This window comes from Chiloscyllium plagiosum, unplaced genomic scaffold (genome assembly GCF_037043375.1).
Source record: "Chiloscyllium plagiosum isolate Xiang-an unplaced genomic scaffold, Cpla_swu_hap1 HiC_scaffold_13, whole genome shotgun sequence".
Lineage (NCBI taxonomy): Eukaryota > Metazoa > Chordata > Chondrichthyes > Orectolobiformes > Hemiscylliidae > Chiloscyllium > Chiloscyllium plagiosum.
In genome coordinates this window covers 77,351,590-77,371,362 of record NW_028270151.1, presented here as the reverse complement: position 1 = coordinate 77,371,362, position 19,773 = coordinate 77,351,590, and the positions used below count along the sequence as shown (strand labels likewise).

The 19,773-nt window shown below is 42.1% G+C and overlaps 1 protein-coding gene across 1 annotated transcript in view; it reads left to right on the top strand.

Annotated features, from left to right (window-relative positions):
* LOC122555770 (nuclear body protein SP140-like protein) overlaps positions 1-19,773 on the top strand; it is a 40,284-nt gene that overhangs the window by 1,938 nt on the left and 18,573 nt on the right. Inside the window, 5 exon segments of the mRNA XM_043701886.2 lie at positions 175-343; positions 4,799-4,975; positions 5,580-5,720; positions 8,762-8,901; positions 12,590-12,646. Coding sequence (XP_043557821.2) covers positions 175-343; positions 4,799-4,975; positions 5,580-5,720; positions 8,762-8,901; positions 12,590-12,646 — 684 coding nt within the window.

Genomic DNA, 19,773 nt, shown 5'->3' with positions numbered 1-19,773 from the left:
AAGATTGGTGAACCATGAATCCTGATGGCTGAAAGTTACACAGATAGGAGGCCAGTGACTAATGTTTAATTTACAGTGTTTGAGTTGTGATGTTTGGACTTAGGTATTGCAACCACCTCAGATCACTAACGTATCGTGCTCTTCAGAGTATCAAAGTACATATTTCTCTTGTAGGAAATTGTGAAAGTTCGAAAACACATCAATAAGGCTGTGTACTCATTGCTGGAGTGCCTGGAATTGAGTGATCCCCCGACCATTCGCAAGTTTTGGTGTAACTTGTTTCAGGAATATAACATGCAGAAGTATCCAAAGCTGTATCCCTTGCAGTGCAGCTTGGTTGAAGGTATGTAAGTGAAGGTATCTGGGTGGAGGCACAGGTATCTACTCCTCTAAGGTACCAGGCAGTCACTAATCCTGTTTGTTTGTGAGTTTCCATCAATCCCAATGGAAAGTAGTGACCAGCACATAGTAGATATTCCCTGTCAGCATGTGACTGGATTTTAGAACTACTTTTATTGGCTCTAAAGTACATTATGGCATCCTGAGGTTATGAAAAGTGTACTACAAATAAAAGTCTTTTTTTTGACTATACAGAGGTATTTGGTCGGGTTCGAGTACAACGTTTGACATATTTGAATGGATGCACTGATACCTCTATAGTAGGTATTCACTCTATTACTCCATGGCTTGATGCCACACTGCATTTTGGTGTAAGACAAACTGATCAAAGTGAAACCAAAGACAAGAATTGTCCTGAAACTTTGACTTCTTAGCAGTACTATTTATTGTATGTCTAGTCTAAATTCTGGTATGCTTGCTAATTATAGATATACTAGACTTTAGTCTTATTGTTACATTATTTAAAGTCCAATCTATCTGCATGTATTCATGACCATGTACTTTCATGACTCCCCCTAAAGAGTTTCTGGCTCCAACCACACAATGTTATTTATGCCAACTGAGGAACAGCTCCGTGACATCATCACAAGCCCTTACACAATACCCACACCCCACCACACAGTTGCTTCACTATGTCAATAACGATGTCCACGCAAATAACCCAACCTCTCGCAAAAAATGCATAGCAAGATAAGAGAAATTTTAAATGAACTTTGAGATTTACTGTTAAACACTGGCTGGAAAACTCTTCCCAATCTACAGGCATTACTTTATTGGTGATTGAAGTGTGTGCATAAGTTAGTTGATTTGGAAAGGTAAAGAGCAAGGACAAGGCAACAGTGCAGGATAGGGATGCAGGCAATGATCAGGGTGTGATCAGATTGGCCAAAAAATATAAAAATGAAAGGGTGAAGCAGCAAGTATGGTCAGATTAGGGAAAAAGCTTTGAACGAACAAAAGAGAATTCAAGTAAAGGATGATTTAGAAATCCAAGGAAACAAGGTTAAGGCAATTGAGAAGACTGTCTTTATCCACTTCGATAATCTGTGTGGACGAGGAAGAGATAGAGTATTTAATGATGATAATGCATTAGAGAGTAAGCCTGTGTGGAAAATAATAATTAAATAGATGGAATAAAAGGCTTGTCTTCTAAATGCATGGAGCATCCACAATAAAATAGATGAACTAACGACAAAAATTAGATAAACAGTTTTGATCTAACTGCCAGAAAGCGACATTGTTATAAGGTGACCAAGTTTGTGAGATGAATTGTCCAGAGTAAATTACACTTCAAAACTCAAAAGTATCATAATTTTAACTGACGATCAGGAGCAGCAAGGGTCAGAAGATATAGATATAAATACTTTAAAAGGCCCTTAACAACGCTTATAGCGTTGGAGAGAACGTTAAACAATTATTGGAATGTGATTCAAATTCCTTAACAGGGAACTCCTTAACAGTACTGTGGGTATCCCTGGATGCAGCAGTTGATGAAAGTGGCTTTTCACCACCTTTTCAGGGGCAATTAGGGTTTGGCAAAAAATGGTGATGAAGACAATGAGACCCACCTCTCATAAAAAGATTAGACAACAGACCGTGACAACTCATGGTAGCGCAGAAGATTAGTAATCTTTTAGGAACCAACCGCTAAAAAGCTAATAAAGAAGAAGAAAATTGATTACAGAAGTAATATGCAGATAACAAGCAAGAACTTCTACAGACAGCTAAAGCAAGTGTAGCACCTTTTTGGAGGATGAGGCTAGAGGATTGATAACGGGGCAATTGCAGATAATGTAAACCAATAATTTATATTTTTCTTTATTGTAAACATTGCTAAGAGGGTAAAAGCTCTTATGTCTTAAGGGATAAAGAATTTGTCAAACTAATGGGACTAAATGCAGACTAGTCACCAAGCCTAAATGGTCTGCATTCAAATGTTTTAAAGAAAGTGACTGCGGAGATTGTGGAGGCATTGCTGGAAATATTCCAGAATTTGGTGGATTCTGGCAGGATTGCAGTGGATTGGAAAACCGTTAATATGATGCCCCTGTTCAAGAAGGAAGGGAGAGAGAAAGCTTTGAAACTATTGAATAATTGGCCAAAAATCAGTTGTTAAGAAAATGCTAGAATCCTTTTACTAAGGAAGAAATAGCAGAAAATTTAGCAAAGCTTAACTCAGTCACACAGATTCAATATGATTTAGTGCAAATTAAGTCATGTTTGACATATTTCCCAGATTTATTTTGAGTATGTAGTAAGCAGAGTTGATAAAGAGGAATAAGTCAATGTAGTTTCTTTTTGAATTTAAGAAGGCATTCAATAAAGTGCCACTTAGAAGGTTATTGCATAAGGTAGAAGTATTAGAGGCAATGTCTTCGAATGGTTTGAGGATTGGTTAGTGCACTGAAGACAGATTCAAAATTAATTAGTTTTGAGGGCTCTAGAATGATACTCGAGATTTAGAAGGGTCAGGGGATCTGATTGAAACATACTGAATACTGAATGACCTGGACAGAGTAGATGATGGGAAGATGTTTCCATTGGTAGGAGATACTAGGACCTGAGGGCATAGCCTTAGAGTAAAGGGAAGACCTTTTAGAACAGAGATAAGGAGAAACTTATTCAGCCAGTGAGTGGTGAATCTATGGAATTCACTGCTACAGAAGGCTGTGGAGAGATCATTGAGTTTATTTAAGACGGTGATAGATTGGTTCTTGATTGTCAAAGGAGCAAGGATTACAGGGGAAAGTGCAAGAATGTGGTTAAGAAACATATCAGTCATGATTGAATGGCAGTGCAGGATCGAAGGGCTGAATGGCCTGATTTCTGCTCCTATGTCTTGTGGTCTTTTTTAGGTCAGAAAGACTTAACTGGTAGAGTGCTATAAGCATTAATTCTAGGGACTCAATTATTTGCATTAATGACTTTCAGGAATAGGCAGATTGTACTCAATTCAAATTTGCTGATGGTATTAAAAAAAATGTGTGATGTTGTGAAGTGGACTTCTGCAAGGGGATATAGAAAATTTGAGTAAGTGGTCTAAAACTGGTAGATGGGTTTAACATAGGAAAGAGTGAGGTCATGCACTTTGTTGGGGAAGTCAAGCTACAAACTATTAATGGAGAAAGATTGTAAAAATCTCATAGAGATGAGGTTTGAGTATTCTTATGCATGAAACACATGTTAGAATGCAAGTGCAGCAAGTAATTAAGAAAGCAAATGGAATTTTGTCCTTTATTGCTCAGGGTTGGTATAGGAGATGTTGGTTAGAGTTTTAAAAAAATAAGGAAGTCTTGTTACAATTGTACAGGATGTTAGTGTGGCCACACCTGTGTATGTTGTAGTCCCCATATTTAAGCCAAGATATGTTGGCATTGGAGACAGTTAAAAAGAAAGTCACTTGGCTGATTTCTGGGATGAAGCGGTTGATTTATCAAGAATGGCAAATCAATTAGAACTTCACTCATTAGCGTTTAGAAGAATGAGGAATGATCTTATTGAAATATACAGTTTCTGAAAGTGCTTAATAGGGTAAATGTTGAGAAAATGTTTCCATTGGAAAGGTCAACTACAAGAGGACACAGGTTCAGGGTGAGAGGGGACAAGTTTAGGGGAGAAGTGCAGGGGAAATGTTTCACACAGAGGGTGGTGGCTGCCTGGAACACTTTGCCAGTGAGAGTGGAGGATATGGGCACATTAGTAATGTTTAAGACAGATCTAAATAGACACATGAACGGAGGGCGAAGAGAGAGATAGAAACCGCATATGGATAATAAGTGGTGTGCTTACCTAAGGATAAGGGAACAGCACAGGCTTGGTAGGCTGAAGGGCCTGTTCCTGTCCAGTGTTCTTCTTTGTTCTACTAGCCTCGAATTAGGGAGCAGAGGTGTTATAGACTGGCAGGGCAGGCCTGAGGTCCTTACTGGCCACTCACAGTCAAACAAACACTCTCACACTCGCTTGCTCACCACCACACACACACACACACACACACACACACACACACACACACACACACACACACACTCTCGCTCACTTACTCTGTCACACAACACATGCCCACACACAGTCACACATACAACATAAAAGTCTAGCTACTGATGGAGCACTCCTGTAGTAAATTCTCAGTGGATCCACTCATTCTCATTTTGTGTCTTTACTCTTCCATTTGTGAAGACAGATAAATAGTGGAAAGATTTGCACAGTAATGGACTGCTAATGAAGTCTGATGGTTTTAACAATATTAACTAGCTTAATGAAGAAAGTTTTTTATTTAGGTGTAGTGATACCAAAGAATACATCTCACTTCCTTCACTCTTGTGCCTGACTAAAAGGAGGGGATTATTTTTCTTTGTTTCTTCCTATATACTGACTGTACCTTCCTCTGGCCCATCGTTAGAACTGAATGAAGAAAGAGGAAAGCGTGGTTTTGAAACCAATCCTGTTGGAAAGGGCAAGCTGAGTATCATGGGGAAGAGAAAGCATCCTGATGAAGAATGTGCATCTCACTCAGCCAATGGGAAAACTGAAAAGTGCAGCAAACTTCAGAGCCCAGAATGCAGCAAAGACCCAAACCGTGAGCTGCCAGTCTTCTCATAACATTTGCTTAAGGCTTCACTACACACTCTCGCACTCACTCGCACTCATGCACATTGGTACACACTCACAGACACTCGCGCACACACACACATTAATACACATTCACACTCTCACAGATTCACACACACTCAGACATGCTGAGACACACACACACACACACACACACTCACACACACTCACACGCACTAGCACACATTCACAAACACTCTCTCTCTTTCCCTCTCTCTCATTCTCACACTCACTTATTCACACACACACACACGCGTGCATGCACACACACTCTCACACACAAACATGCATACACACACAGAGACTCTCACACTCATGCCACAGCTATAGACACACACACTAATAGATGCAATGTCTCTCACTATTGTAGCTCTGGAGGTAATTTTTAGGTTGATATCAGAGTATAAGTTTTACATTTCTATCATGGACTAAAAAGGGTGTAAAAAGTATTCAGTCTGCCTCACATTCTCCTTCTCTCCCTTTCCCCATACATCTGTCATTTTCTCTTTCACACTGTCTTTTTGTCTCTCATTTTTTCTCCATTTTTATATCTCTGTTTTTTTTTTGCTCAGGAAAAGAGAAAAGCATCAAACCAAATGTTAGAGTCAAAAAGTCTTGTTCTCCCCCAAAGCAAGGGTACTTTGACTCCAATGAACTGCTTGTCAACTGTGGTGACATTACTGGAATATTGGACAAGAAAAGACTAGCATGTGGTAACTGACCCATCTTTGGGTGTTTTTCAACTACTTTATGTTCAGTTGTTCCAACTCCTGTATTATCCATCACTCCTGTTTTGGACATCACTCCTAAAGTGAGCTCCCAAATCCTTGAACATTCAAAAATAGTTTATCCATACCATGAGATCTAAAAGGTTTTTATAAACGTAACCAAAAAATAAAAGCATATCAAATTTAGCAATTATTTTTACATCTTCATCTGAGTTTTTGCCTTTGTTTTTGTCAAAATAGCATAGCATTACATCAAGAGCAAAAAGATTTTTATTTAAAACACATTTCAAATCAGCTGAGATACCAAAGAAATTGATTGCACCTGCATTATGATCATTGTTCTATAGGCATAGTGCTGCAGTTATCTGTCTCATATTAATAGCGGTGAGAAAAATGATCAGCTGTTCTCTACTTTCTGAGTGGTATTGGATGAGAGAGATTGCCAAAGGGACAGATGTGTTGCCAAAGGTTTTTCTTTGTAGTCATCAGGACAAATGCAAGAATGGCAAATTTCAAACAATTACCACAGATTAAATGGAGGAGAAAAGGGTGGTGATCAGTCAATATTGCTTGGCTGAGGCATTGGCATAAAGAAATACCAAGAAAAGATCAGATTCCAAGCTCCTAGATGTTTCATAGAAGGAACAAGACCAGATGGTAAGAGTGAAAGGACTGGTTCGTGAGACAGATCTCCCAGTTTTGGACCAGCTGCTAATCAGAGTCAGGTCTGCCATTGAGTATTCAATGGTTTTGTTCCTTCATGAGTTTTGGAAGTGTTTGGTTAAAATAAGTGGCTTGCTTGGCTACTTCAGCAGATAGCTAAGTGTTCAAACTCACATATAGAATCCCTAGAATCTTGGAATCTCTCCAGTGTGGAAACAGGCCCTTCGGCCCAACAAATCCACACTTGGCCAGACCAGGTAAGCACAGCAAATTTTCTTCCCTAAAAGACGTTGGTGAACCAGATGGATATTTGGTAACAATTGATAGGAGCTTCATGTCACCATTATATAATCAAAATTTCAACCTTCCAGGTTTTGTTTTATTAATTGGTGGGATTTCAACTCCTTATCCCCAGGCCTTTGGATTATTAGTCAAGTAACATTACCACCAAACCACCATTTCTCTCTAGGTGTTGTACAACATTTCTGTGAAAATAGAGTCATAGAGATGTACAGCATGGAAACAGACCCTTCGGTCCAACCCGTCCATGCCGATCAGATATCCCAACCCAATCTAGTCCCACCTGCCAGCACCCGGCCCATATCCCTCCAAACCCTTCCTATTCATATACCCATCTAAATGCCTCTTAAATGTTGCAATTGTACCAGCCTCCACCACATCCTCTGGCAGCTCATTCCATACACGTACCACCACCCTCTGCGTGAAAACGTTGCACCTTAGGTCTCTTTTATATCTTTCCCCTCTCACCCTAAACCTATGCCTCTAGTTCTGGACTCCCCAACCCCAGGGAAAAGACTTTGCCTATTTATCCTATCCATACCCTTCATTATTTTGTAAACCTCTATAAGGTCACCCCTCAGCCTCCGACGCTCCAGGGAAAACAGCCCCAGCCTGTTCAGCCTCTCCCTGTAGCTCAGATCCTCCAACCCTGGCAACATCCTTGTAAATCTTTTCTGAACCCTTTCAAGTTTCACAACATCTTTCCGATAGGAAGGAGACCAGAATTGCACGCAATATTCCAACAGTGGCCTAACCAATGTCCTGTACAGCTGCAGCATGACCTCCCAACTCCTGTACTCAATACTCTGACCAATAAAGGAAAGCATACCAAACGCCTTCTTCACTATCCTATCTACCTGCAACTCCACTTTTAAGGAGCTATGAACTGCACTCCAAGGTCTCTTTGTTCAGCAACACTCCCTAGGACTTTACCATTAAGTGTATAAGTCCTGCTAAGATTTGCTTTCCCAAAATGTAGCACCTCGCATTTATCTGAATTAAATTCCATCTGCCACTTCTCAGCCCATTGGCCCATCTGTTATAATCTGAGGTAACCCTCTTCACTGTCCACTACACCTCCAATTTTGGTGTCATCTGCAAACTTACTAACTGTACCTCTTATGCTCGCATCCAAATCATTTATGTAAATGACAAAATGTAGAGGGCCCAGCACCGATCCTTGTGGCACTCCACTGGTCACAGGCCTCCAATCTGAAAAACAACCCTCCACCACCACCCTCTGTCTTCTACCTTTGAGCCAGTTCTGTATCCAAATGGCTAGTTCTCCCTGTATTCCATGAGATCTAACCTTGCTAATCAGTCTCCCATGGGGGAACCTTGTCGAACGCCTTACTGAAATCCATATAAATCATATGAACTGCTCTGCCCTCATCAATCTTCTTTGTTACTTCATCAGAAAACTCAATCAAGTTTGTGAGACATGATTTCCCACACACAAAGCCATGTTGACTACCCCTAATCAGTCCTTGCCTTTCCAAATACATGTACATCCTGTCCCTCAGGATTCCCTCCAACAACTTGCCCACCACCGATGTCAGGCTCACTGGTCTATAGTTTCCTGGCTTGTCCTTACCACCCTTCTTAAACAGTGGCACCACGTTTACCAACCTTCAGTCTTCCGGCACCTCACCTGTGACTATCGATGATACAAATATCTCAGCAAGAGGCCTAGCAATCACTTCTCTAGCTTCCCACAGAGTTCTCGGGTACACCTGATCAGGTCCTGGGGATTTATCCACCTTTAACCGTTTCAAGACATCCAGCACTTCCTCCTCTGTAATCTGGACATTTTGCAAAATGTCACCATCTATTTCCCTACAGTCTATATCTTCCATCTCCTTTTCCACAGTAAGTACTGATGCAAAATATTCATTTAGTATCTCCCCCATTTTCTGTGGCTCCTCACAAAGGCCGCCTTTATTACTGTCTCACATAAAGTTTCTGTCCCGTGTAATATGATTTACAGCGATTGTCTGCTTGACTTGTTGTTGTACTTTGTTGTTTTCCTGACCTCACTTGTACCTCCTGATCTCTTTATTTAGGAAGTACCACCCCATGTATAAAGTACGACAATGAATGGTGTACACCACAACAATTTGAAGTGAATGGCGGCAGAGGCAGAAGCAAGAATTGGAAACTCAGTATTCGTTGCAAAGGCTATTCGCTGTCCAAGCTGTTGGAGGTACATTCCATGTTGCATTTCTCAACAGCAGAGTCCTACTCTGAAATAGTTCCATGAGATCTTTACCATCATATTGATAGTCTAATTTGAATAGTTTCATTCCTGCCATTCTCAAATGGTCATAACGTCCTCTAAAGACCTGCTAAAACATGCAGTAAAGCGGATGTGCATGTGCTATAACATTCTACAGTAAAAAGGAAGCTCAATCATAAGGAGCGATTATACAAAGAGAGAGGTCTGTGACATTCTTAGTGTCTCTTAGCCTTTACCCTTGTGCTTTCTTTAAACCTCTGTTTTTCTGAGGAGTAAGGAATTTTATACTGACCCTGTTCCTCAATCTGCGCACTCCCCCATGGGAAATATAAAGCAGCCAATAGAAGGAAACTAACAAAAAAAATGCTTCCAATAAATTATGACCAGTAGAATAGAATAGCCCTTATTGTCCTGTGAACTCGAATGAGTGCAGTGAAAAGTTTGTAATGCCACCTCTCCACACCATCTTAGATACAGAATAGCCAGGTACAGATACTTTAAGTGTTGTCGCAGAGTAAAAAAAAAAGGTTAGCATGGGTAGAGTTTAATAAGTCCATAATGATGATAAAGAGTGACTATGAAGTAGTTAGGTTCTAGTCCTTTTCCAACATGAGTCTATGCCCACCGGGCTTCAGAACATAAGGTCACGCTGTCTTCACATGGGGGCTTCCATCCAGGACTCTCACTACTGCCACTCCAGCTCTGGCCTGTGCTCACTCTGCTCCCCGCTCCGGGACTCAGTCTGTGAATCAGCCCATGCTCGCTCTGCTGTCTCTCCAGGACATGGCCCAAGACTCAGACTGTGATTAAACAGTTCAGACTGAGCACCGATTCTGCAGTTCTGCTGCTAGATTGGCTGAGACTCAATGAAGAGCTTGGATTAAAACAAAGAAACTTCCTGCCCACAATTCTGAAACAAACAGAAACAAGACACTAAAAGAACTGAGCGTGGTTCTGCTTTATTCACAATCCACATATGCTTAAAAACTGGGATAGAGGGAGCAAATTTCAAAGTGTAAGCATTCCTTTCATATCTTACTCTAACTGGAAAGCACACATTCCTGTGGGAAGGCACGGTGCTCTGGGATTAGTCATGCCTCTTTGCAAGCAAAAGTATTAATTTATTTTATGTTATTAACCATCCATTCTGTTTAATGTCAAATCAATTTGATCTGTTGATGGATTTTAATGCTTTTAAAAAAGGGTTGTGAAATTGGACTCAGGAATCAGGATTAAAGACATTTTTGCAAACTATTTCAAAATGGACAAAAATGTAGGACACTTTGGCACATCTGACCTTCCCTCCCACAAACATTAACTGGTCTTATAGTTCCCTGAACATGTGTTTCTCTCCTTCTTACATATGTTAAAAACATTGACAGCCCACAAGCCCTGTGGGTTTGTTCCTTTTCTAATGAATTGTTACATTTGTTACAGAGCCCCTGTTGTTGCTTCATTCATTTTAATATATTCTGTGTTGGGTCAGTTCATGTGTTACCAATTTGATGTCTTAATTTTTAAAAACACTCTTCATCTAATGTTATGACTACATTGTTAATCATCCTGGTTAATATTGATGCAATGTAACTGTTCAATCTGTTGGTCATTACCTGTGAGATTTTCTTGAGCACCTTTTGATGGATCTGTTCTGAGTCTGATTTTATTTTGCAGTTTCTGTGTCTGAAATATTCAGTGATAATTAGATTTTGTAGTTTCTACCTTTGCTTTCCTTATTGTTTTCACTTTATCCTAACCTCTTTGTATTCCCTCTTGTCATCCTTCATTTTATTGCCTATGTAGTTAATGTGTGCCTTTTTCTTTACTTTCAATCTTACCCTCAGCTATTTAATCATCCATGGTGTTTCATTATTATTTAGCTTGCTCTTGATTTTTTTTATCAGAATGTTTCTCTTGAATTATACGTCCATTTCAACTATTTCTTCCTGCTGGTATCTTTTTGTCTACTTTTTCCCCCCAGTTTTGGTCCTATACCCAACCGTCATTATCAATAACCTTTCTAATGTCATAAGATCAGAAATGGGGATACTCACTGATGATCATATTATTCAAAAACGTTTGCAATTCTCAGACACTGAGGTAGCCCATTACCAAATGAAAGGTCTGGAATGTTTGTCTGGCACTTGTATGGATGGGATGTCACTTGCCACTTGTCAGCTGAATGTTCATCTCCAACAAGAGAGAATCTAACCATCACCCTTTTTAAAAAGTCAATGGCATTACCATCACTGAATCCCCACGATCAACATTAACGAGAAACTGAACAGGACTAGCCACCTAATTGCTGTGGCTGCAACAACACATCAGAGACTAGGAATTCTGTAGTGAGTAACTCACTTCCTGACTCCCCGAAGTCTGGTCATGAAGGCACATCGATTAACACCAACCCCACTCCCCGATGCCTGGATGATTCCAGCTCAATGATAATTAAGAAGCTTGACCCTATTCAGGACAAAGCAGCTGCTTAATTGGCACCACATAGGCAAACATTCACTCCCTACACCAAGTCAAATGTACCAGCTACAAGATACACTGCAGAAATTCAGCATGAGAACATAGAACATTACAGCACAGAAATAGGACCTTTGGCCCAACATGTCTGTGCCGACCATGATGTCGTTCTAAACTAATCCCATCTGCTTGTCCATGGTCTGAATCACTCTATACCCTGCTTGTTCATGTGTCTGTCTAAATGCATCGTAAGTGTGTTATCACCAAAGCTCCTTAGACAGCACCTTCCAATCTCAAGGCCAGTTCTCTTTGGAAAGACAAGTACAGCAGATGGATGGGAATACCAGATTTACCAGTGCATCTCCAAGCCACAGCATTTTAATGTGGTAATATGAGTGTTCCTGGGCTCAAAACCCTAAGAGGTTGAGTAGGTTAGGTTCATTTTCACTAGAAAAAAAGAGATTGAGGTTTACAAAATCAAGAAGGGTATAGACAGGGTGGATAGAGACAAGCTATTTCCCAGGGTGAAGGATTCAATAAGCAGAGGTCATGCTTTCAAGGTGAGAGGTGGAAAGTTTAAGGGGGATACATGGGGCAAGTACTTCACACAGAGGGTGGTGGGTGCTTGGAACGCGTTGCCACCAGAGGTGGTAGAGGCAGGCACGGTAGATTCATTTAAGCTGCGTCTGGACAGATGCATGAGTAGGTGGGGAGCAGAGGAATACATAGGTTTAGACAGTACATTTGGATCAGCTCAGGCTTGAAGGGCCTGTTCTTGGGTGTAAATTTTCTTTGTTCTTTGGAACTGCCTTCCTACCAGCACTATGAGCGCACCGACACGACATGACAGCAGTGGTTCAAGAAGGCAATTCACCACCACCTTTTCATGATCAGCTCGGGGTGAGCAATAAATCCTGGCCCCAGCCAGCAAAACTGACTTCCCATAACTGAATAAAAGCAAAAAGAGACCTTCATTCTGTATCTAGCAATACTGCAGCTGACCTGAGAGGGTTTGGCTGCAATAGTGTAGAAAGAGCTTTATTCTTTAGCTAACCTAAGCTGTAGCTGATCCAGGATTTCAAGTGTGTTAGGAATGAATGCAACATAATTGTTCATGTCAGTTTTATTATTGTTCCTTTTCAGTTGAGCAGCTAGAAATGTGTTGACCTGGTTCTTTTACTTGCAGAACAATTATTTGGTATGTCCAAATGGCAAGAGGAAGTTTAAAACAGTCCGCCCTACGGTAAGTGTCAGACCCTGAATTCAATATTTACTTTGGGAGCAGGGGAGGTTGTAGCTGCTCAGAATATAGTGGAGCTGAAAATGTGTTGCTGGAAAAGCGCAGCAGGTCAGGCAGCATCCAGGGAACAGGAGAATCGACGTTTCGGGCATAAGCCCTTCTTCAGGAATGAAGAAACGTCGATTCTCTTGTTCCCTGGATGCTGCCTGACTTGCTGCGCTTTTCCAGCAACACATTTTCAGCTCTGATCTCCAGCATCTGCAGACCTCACTTTCTCCCCAGAATATAGTGGAGCCAAGCAAACCGGTTCTGTGCTACAGAATTGTATTCAGAGGATTTTGAGGGTCTTAATGCATCAGCAAAGGTGTCCCAAACCTATTTCATGCATAGGTACCAGTCAATGTGAAATTGAAAATCTTTCATTGCTGTAAGTTTAAAAACAACAGTTTTTAGTTCAGTGTGGTGCTGGAAAAGCACAGCATGTCAGGCAGCATCCGAGGAGCAGGAAAATCAACGTTTCGGGCAAAAGCCTTTCATCAGGAATCTCTGGTTTCCAGCATCTGCAGTCCTCACTTTTGCCTGGTTAAAAATAACACACTACTCAACATGAGGGTGGTGTCAAAAGATTTGAGAGTGGCAAATCTTATATCCTCTTTCAAGAGAAGTATTTTAGTAATGACAGGCTCTTGGCTAAAGTTTCAGAAACAATAATTAGGGAAGTATGCACTCTGAGAAGGTTGAGTTCATAAGACCATAAGACATAGGAGCAGAATTGGGTCATTCAGTCTATTTTGTCATTCAATCATGGCCAATATGTTTCTTAACCCCATTCTCTTGCCTTCTCCCCGTAACCCTTGATCCCTTACTAGTGTGGGGTATTGTGTTATGAGATGTTGTGTGATAGGTTATCTTTATTAACTCATTCACCAGCTCACTATGTTTTATGGCATTTCCACACCTTATCAGCCCTTGCTACTAGCAGTGTTTACCTTTGAATGCATGTAGCTTACAGAACAATACCATTCCCAACGAGTCTCCATGAAACATTGTAGTATTAATCAGCCCTTACCAACCTGGACCTGAATAGATTAAGTACCTGTTAAATAACTTTTAACTGGGCCATTTTCCCTTCAAGAAACCTACTGACAAAGCACTTCCATGAAATTGCATGAATGAATTAATCTCATTCCGGCAAATATAAATAAATCTCACAACCCAGCTGCAGTAATCAGTTTAATATCCTTTATTCTTTCACTAAATATAGGTACAACTTTTAACTTATTTAGAGCATATAGTCCTAGCGTTTCTACTAACAGTTACTAACTTAAAAGACAAAAGGACTAACATCTCCTAATTATGCAAGCAGACCAGACAGATGTCCCATCAGAAGTAGCAGAGCACTTAGCACGTTTTAACCCATCTCCTGTCTCCCAGGAGAGAAACCCCTCAAACCTTTGTGTACTAGAGATAAAAGATGTAACACCATAATAATGGAATTAATATATGTAAGAACTGTGTATAAAGGGACTCTTTTATGAACTGTATTTCGGGATTCTATTGCTGCCTTGAATTTGTGCTGTGATTGCTGAATAAAAGAGGCTATTTTTGCCACTCATCGATTTTTGTTATTTGAAATGATCGCACAACTTGGCGTAGTTGGGCAGGATCCCTGGGGATACCATCTAAACTGACCAGTCATCTATCATTCTTCAAGGGTAAGAAGCTTCCTGTGTATAGACCTCAGATCGGCTGACATAATCTCTGGCAGGGAATTAACCATGGCATGAAATTGCCCACAACCCGTGAATTAGGGTGATCATGACTGACTCCGGGAAACTGCCTACAAGGTCTCAAGGTGAGCTAGCCCCTCCTAACATAACTGAGGAAGAAATGCTGCTGCAGTTGCAGAACAGCTTGGGGTACAGTTCACGTTAGGGAAGGCCCTAACCAAAATCGGGCTGAAGTATAATATGCCCCAAGGACAGTGGACCCTCGATGACGAGATGGGTCTGGGGAAAAACCACCCGACAGAAAAATAAAGACTGAATTAAATGGTTATTTGTATTAATGGGACAAATTCACCAGAGAAATGACGTCATGACCCAATAAACTCACAACCATGAAGTAAGCCAACTTAGAGCGATTAAAAACAGTGCCTAAGCAGCTGCAGAAAGAAAGATCCAAACAGGAAACCGCTCACCTTAAAAATCAGGAGCTTGAAAAAGAGAACAACAAACTGAAGAATGAGATAACAGTCCTGTCAGTTTCTTCCCCAGTTCCCAAGCCCACACAGAATTTGTACCCGACCACCCGAGACATCCAGGAAGGGATTCAGAAAAACAAAGCTATTGCCCTTGGGAAACAGAGGGACTCTAGCAGTGAAAGCGATGAGGACTGTATATCCCCGGGACCATTTTAATGATCTCTAAAAGCCAGGAAAGCAAAGATTGAAAAATATGGTCAGGCAGAGATCAGAGAAGAGCAGTGAGGTGGATGTTCTGGTACTATGGACTGAAATGGACATCTGCAACCCCTGAGAATATAGACAAGTGGTTTAAAGAAATACCTAACTCAAAGAAGAGGCCAATGAAGACATGGGAAAGCCTAAACTGGTTAAGAGGGATATATATGCTCCATCCATACAAATTCTGAACATTATTGTAACTAAAAGAGAAGGTCACTGTCTCCATGAGGCAGTCAGAGGTGCGCTTGGAGAGTACGAGCAGGGACTGCAAGCTGGCCGGACAGCAGTAAAATATTGGTTACAGGGGGTATAGTCCGCATCACACCAATTGGACATAAGTCACAGCTTGCTGTCAAAAACCCACAGGAGAAGTCCCAGAATATGAGCAAATGTTTAGGACAACCTGGAAAGAATATGCAGGCATCCCAAATGTGCAGGCTGTCGGGGATTTTGAAGGTTGTGATTATGGCCCGCTGAAATCTGCTTTTGTGGCCGGACTTAAAACCTGAGCTCACTAAAATGTTAAAGCTGACCAAAGCGGACTGGGACCAGAGGGGGACTAATTACTATGACTTGATGGACTGAGCCCTCCAGCTCAACCGAGATATGGGTGCTGAATTGTGAGTCCTTTAGACAGGATGAATGAAACAGACCCCCAGTAACCCTGCCAAGACAAATACCCAGGGAAGTGTCACTTTTGTGGGAAGGAAGGCCACTGGGCCAGCGGATGCTGGCAAAAAGGAAAAGGAGAGGTCGCTGAACAAGCAATGAGGAAGAGGAGACCCCGGAAGCTGGGAGTAAGACCAATCTCCCAGAACTGTTTTAAAACACTAATCATCCAACAGCAGCATGAGCTGCTGAAGTTGACCAAAACCTGGAAGAGCCCTCTCTGTGCCCCTCTACACTCCTCCTGGCTTTATGTCAGCAGAGGGGAGACGGATTGTATGCGGGCGACCTGGACATTGAGTGCCTTTTGGATACAGGAGCAGAATTGACGTGCCTACCCCAGAGATATGAGACCATCTACTAGACAGGACAGTGAGGACACCTTATGGAGCAGGTGCTGACAGGATTGAAATCAATCAGACCAATCCCATACACCTTAAATTTGACCCCCAAGAGCTAGTAATATTTTATATAGGTAGTCGCCAGTGTGGTGCTGGAAAAGCACAGGTCAGGCAGCATCCGAGGAGCAGGAGAATCAAAGTTTCGGGCATGTGCCCTTCAGGAATCATGGGTAGGACCTGTAGCCCAGCCGCTCCTCAGAATGGGCATCCTCACCCAGCTGAATTCCTCTTTACATTTCAATAATGGGCAGGTAACATGGACCATCAGAACCCTACCAAGGGAAGAACTAAGTGACCACTCCATCTGGGCTAAAACAAGGATGACAGCAGGTTTCTGAAAATGGAACTTCCACTTTTACAGGAACGCTCCACCTTGTACCAAACAGTATCCCATCGGCTGGACGACTATTGCAGGGATCCTCTCGAAAATACAGAAGTTAGAGGAAAAAGGGATCCTGGTAAAAACCCACAGCATCTCTGATAACCTGGTGTGGTCTGTGCGAAAGGCAAGTGGGGAATGGAGATTAACTATAGATTACAGGAAAGCTAACCAACATGTTGATCAAATGGCCCCACCAGTAGCCAACCCCTCGACTATAATCAGTACCCTAACACCAGACCACAAGTGGTTTTCAGTCATAGATATATCTAACGGCCTCTGGTCAGTACTCCTAGCACCTGAAGTATAGTTGTGGTTTGCCTTTACTGTACATCAACAACAGTACACATGGACCTGACTATCACAGGGCTTTCCACAACAGTCTGACTGTATACCACATGACCTTACAAATTCACCTCTGCAAAATTCCGCCAACCCAGTCAGTTATCGTTCAGTATATGGATGCTATACTGATACCTTCAGAAAAAGAAAAAGAAATTGAAAAAGACCTTCTAAACCACCTGCAACAAAAAGGTCATAAGGCCAATATTGAGAAGGTTCAGATTGCCCAGTAAGAGGTCAACTATCTCTGATGGAAAGTCTCCCACGGGAAAAGGGAAATCACCCAAAGCTGGCCTGCAGCCATACAGGCAGCCAAACAGCCCTCGACAATCCGAGAACTGTGGGCTTTCCTGGGTCTGTGTAATTTTAAACGATGCTGCGTTGATTCATACACCAAATAGCCCAGCCTTTGACAGGCATCTTGAAAGGGAAACTGGACTCAAAAGAACAGATTGTACTGACAAGGGAACAGGATGAAGCCTTCCTAAAAGATGCACCTTGTTCTGCGCCAGCATTAGGAATCTCCAATATCGGAAAACTCTTTACCTTGCTTGTACATGAGAGGGAGGGCTATCTGAGAGTGGTGCTGGCCCAGGAATGTGGGGACAGCCTGAAACCCGTTGGACATAACTCTGGGAAATTGGACAGTGTAGCCCTCAGATGGGGGAGCTGTTTGAGAGCAGTATAAGCTATGTGCATGGCAATGGAAGTTACTGCAAGTCTGGTGTTGGATCAGAAATTGCTAGATAAATGCCCGCATGCTGTACACTCTTTGCTCTCCGTGAACAGAGTATCCCAGGTAAACTGTCCGAGAAGCCCCTAATCTACATATAGTTTGTGCAAGCCCAATCAACCCAGCCTCACTATTACCAGTGCCTGCAGAAGGAGGTGGAGATGACCATAATTGTGCTGGGATCCTGCAGGAATCAGAGGAAAGCAACCATATGGTAAATGAGACCTTGCCAAACCCAAACCTCATCATTTATAAAAACGGATCATCTTTCATGGAGAAGTGCATAAGGAAAGCCAGATGTGCTGTCACCACAATACACATCGTCATGGCATCAGGAAGCCTATCCCCAGAGAATCGGCACAGCAAGCAGAATTCCAGACTCTGACTGAAGCCTGCAGAATGGCAGAGGATCAGTCTGCCAACATTTATACGGAATTGAGAGTGTGGTACTGGAAAAGCACAGCAGGTCAGGCAGCACCTGAGGAGCAGGAAGATCGATGTTTCGGGCATAAGCCCTTCATTGAGAATGTGTTTTCGCCTAATGAAGGGCACACGCGTGAAATGTTGATTCTCCTACTCGACTCTGATCTCCAGCATCTGCAGTCCTCACTTTCGCCAACATTTATATGGACTCCAGCTATGCTTTTGGGGTTGCCCACGACTTTGGTCAACAATGGAGACAGTCCGGATTCCTAATGGCTGCAGGAACCTCCATCAGAAATGGAAAAGAAGTCTAGGACTTGCTGGAACTGGAAGCTCTCCAGTTGCCCAGGGGGAAAGGATGAATCCAATCCTGAAACAGCAACTTGCTGAACACCACCATGAGGGAATACCCTGGCCCCAGGTTCTACTGATAGCTCTGTGTAGCATCAGGGCTACCTCCAAAAGAATGACCAGTCTGAGTCCGTTTGAAATAGTGACAGGCAGGCCAATGTCCCTCCTCGGGACAATAGTCCCGGGGCAGTCATCTTATGAATGATGCTCTATTATCCTATTGTCAAGATTAGATTACTTACAGTGTGGAAACAGGCCCTTCAGCCTAACAAGTCCACACCGACCCGCAGAAGCGCAACCCACCCATACCCATTCCCCTACATTTACCCCTTACCTAACACTACGGGCAATTTAGCATGGCCAATTCACCTGACCTGCACATTTTTGGACTGTGGGAGAAAACCGGAGCACCCGGAGGAAACCCACGCAGACACGGGGAGAACGTGCAAACTCCACACAGTCAGTCGCCTGAGGCGGGAATTGAACCCAGGTCTCTGGCGCTGTGAGGCAGCAGTGCTAACCACTGTGCCACCGTGCCGCCCACTGACCGATGCTGTAAGTTCTGCTTCATCACAGATATTGGCTGCCGAGAAAGATGGGCTGGAGGGAGGTCACGATACTGTACCAGCCGAGTGGGTTTTTTGTGAAAAAGACCCACAAGGAACCCTGAGGCGCAAGGTGGGAAGGACCATACCAGTGCTATCAAGGTCTGGGGAAAGGAGACCTGCATTCATGCCTCCCACATCAATAGGCATGTCACAATGCAGTGGGACCAGAGACTGACTGACCACCATGATGTTTGCTACTGTTATTTCAATTGTGCTTTTTGTAAAGTGTAGTTGCCAAACTGTTAAAATTCTGTAAGCTCGAATAAGTATTGGGGTTCTCTTCAAAAGGTCTCAGTGGAATCAAAAGGGAGGACTGTGGGACATATTGTGTTATGAAATGTTGTGTTATAGGTTATCTTTATTAACTCACTCAGCAGCTCGCTATATTTTACTGCATTTCCACACCTTATCAGCCCTTGCTATAGCAGCGTTTACCTCTGAATAAGTGTAGCTTACAGAACAACACCATCCCCAACAAGTCTCCACAAAACATTATAATATTAATCAGTCCTTACCAACCATCTCCTGGACCTGAATAGATTAAGTATCTATTAAATACTTTTTAACTGGACCATTATCCCTTTAAGAAACTAAGTGACAAAACAGCACTTCTATGAAATTGTATGAATGAATGAAACCCAGCTGCAGTAATCAGTTTAATATCCTTTATTCTTTTATTAAGTATAGGTACATCTTCTAACTTATTAGGAGAATATAGGCCTAGCATTTCTATTAACAGTTACTAACTTAAAAGACAAAAGGG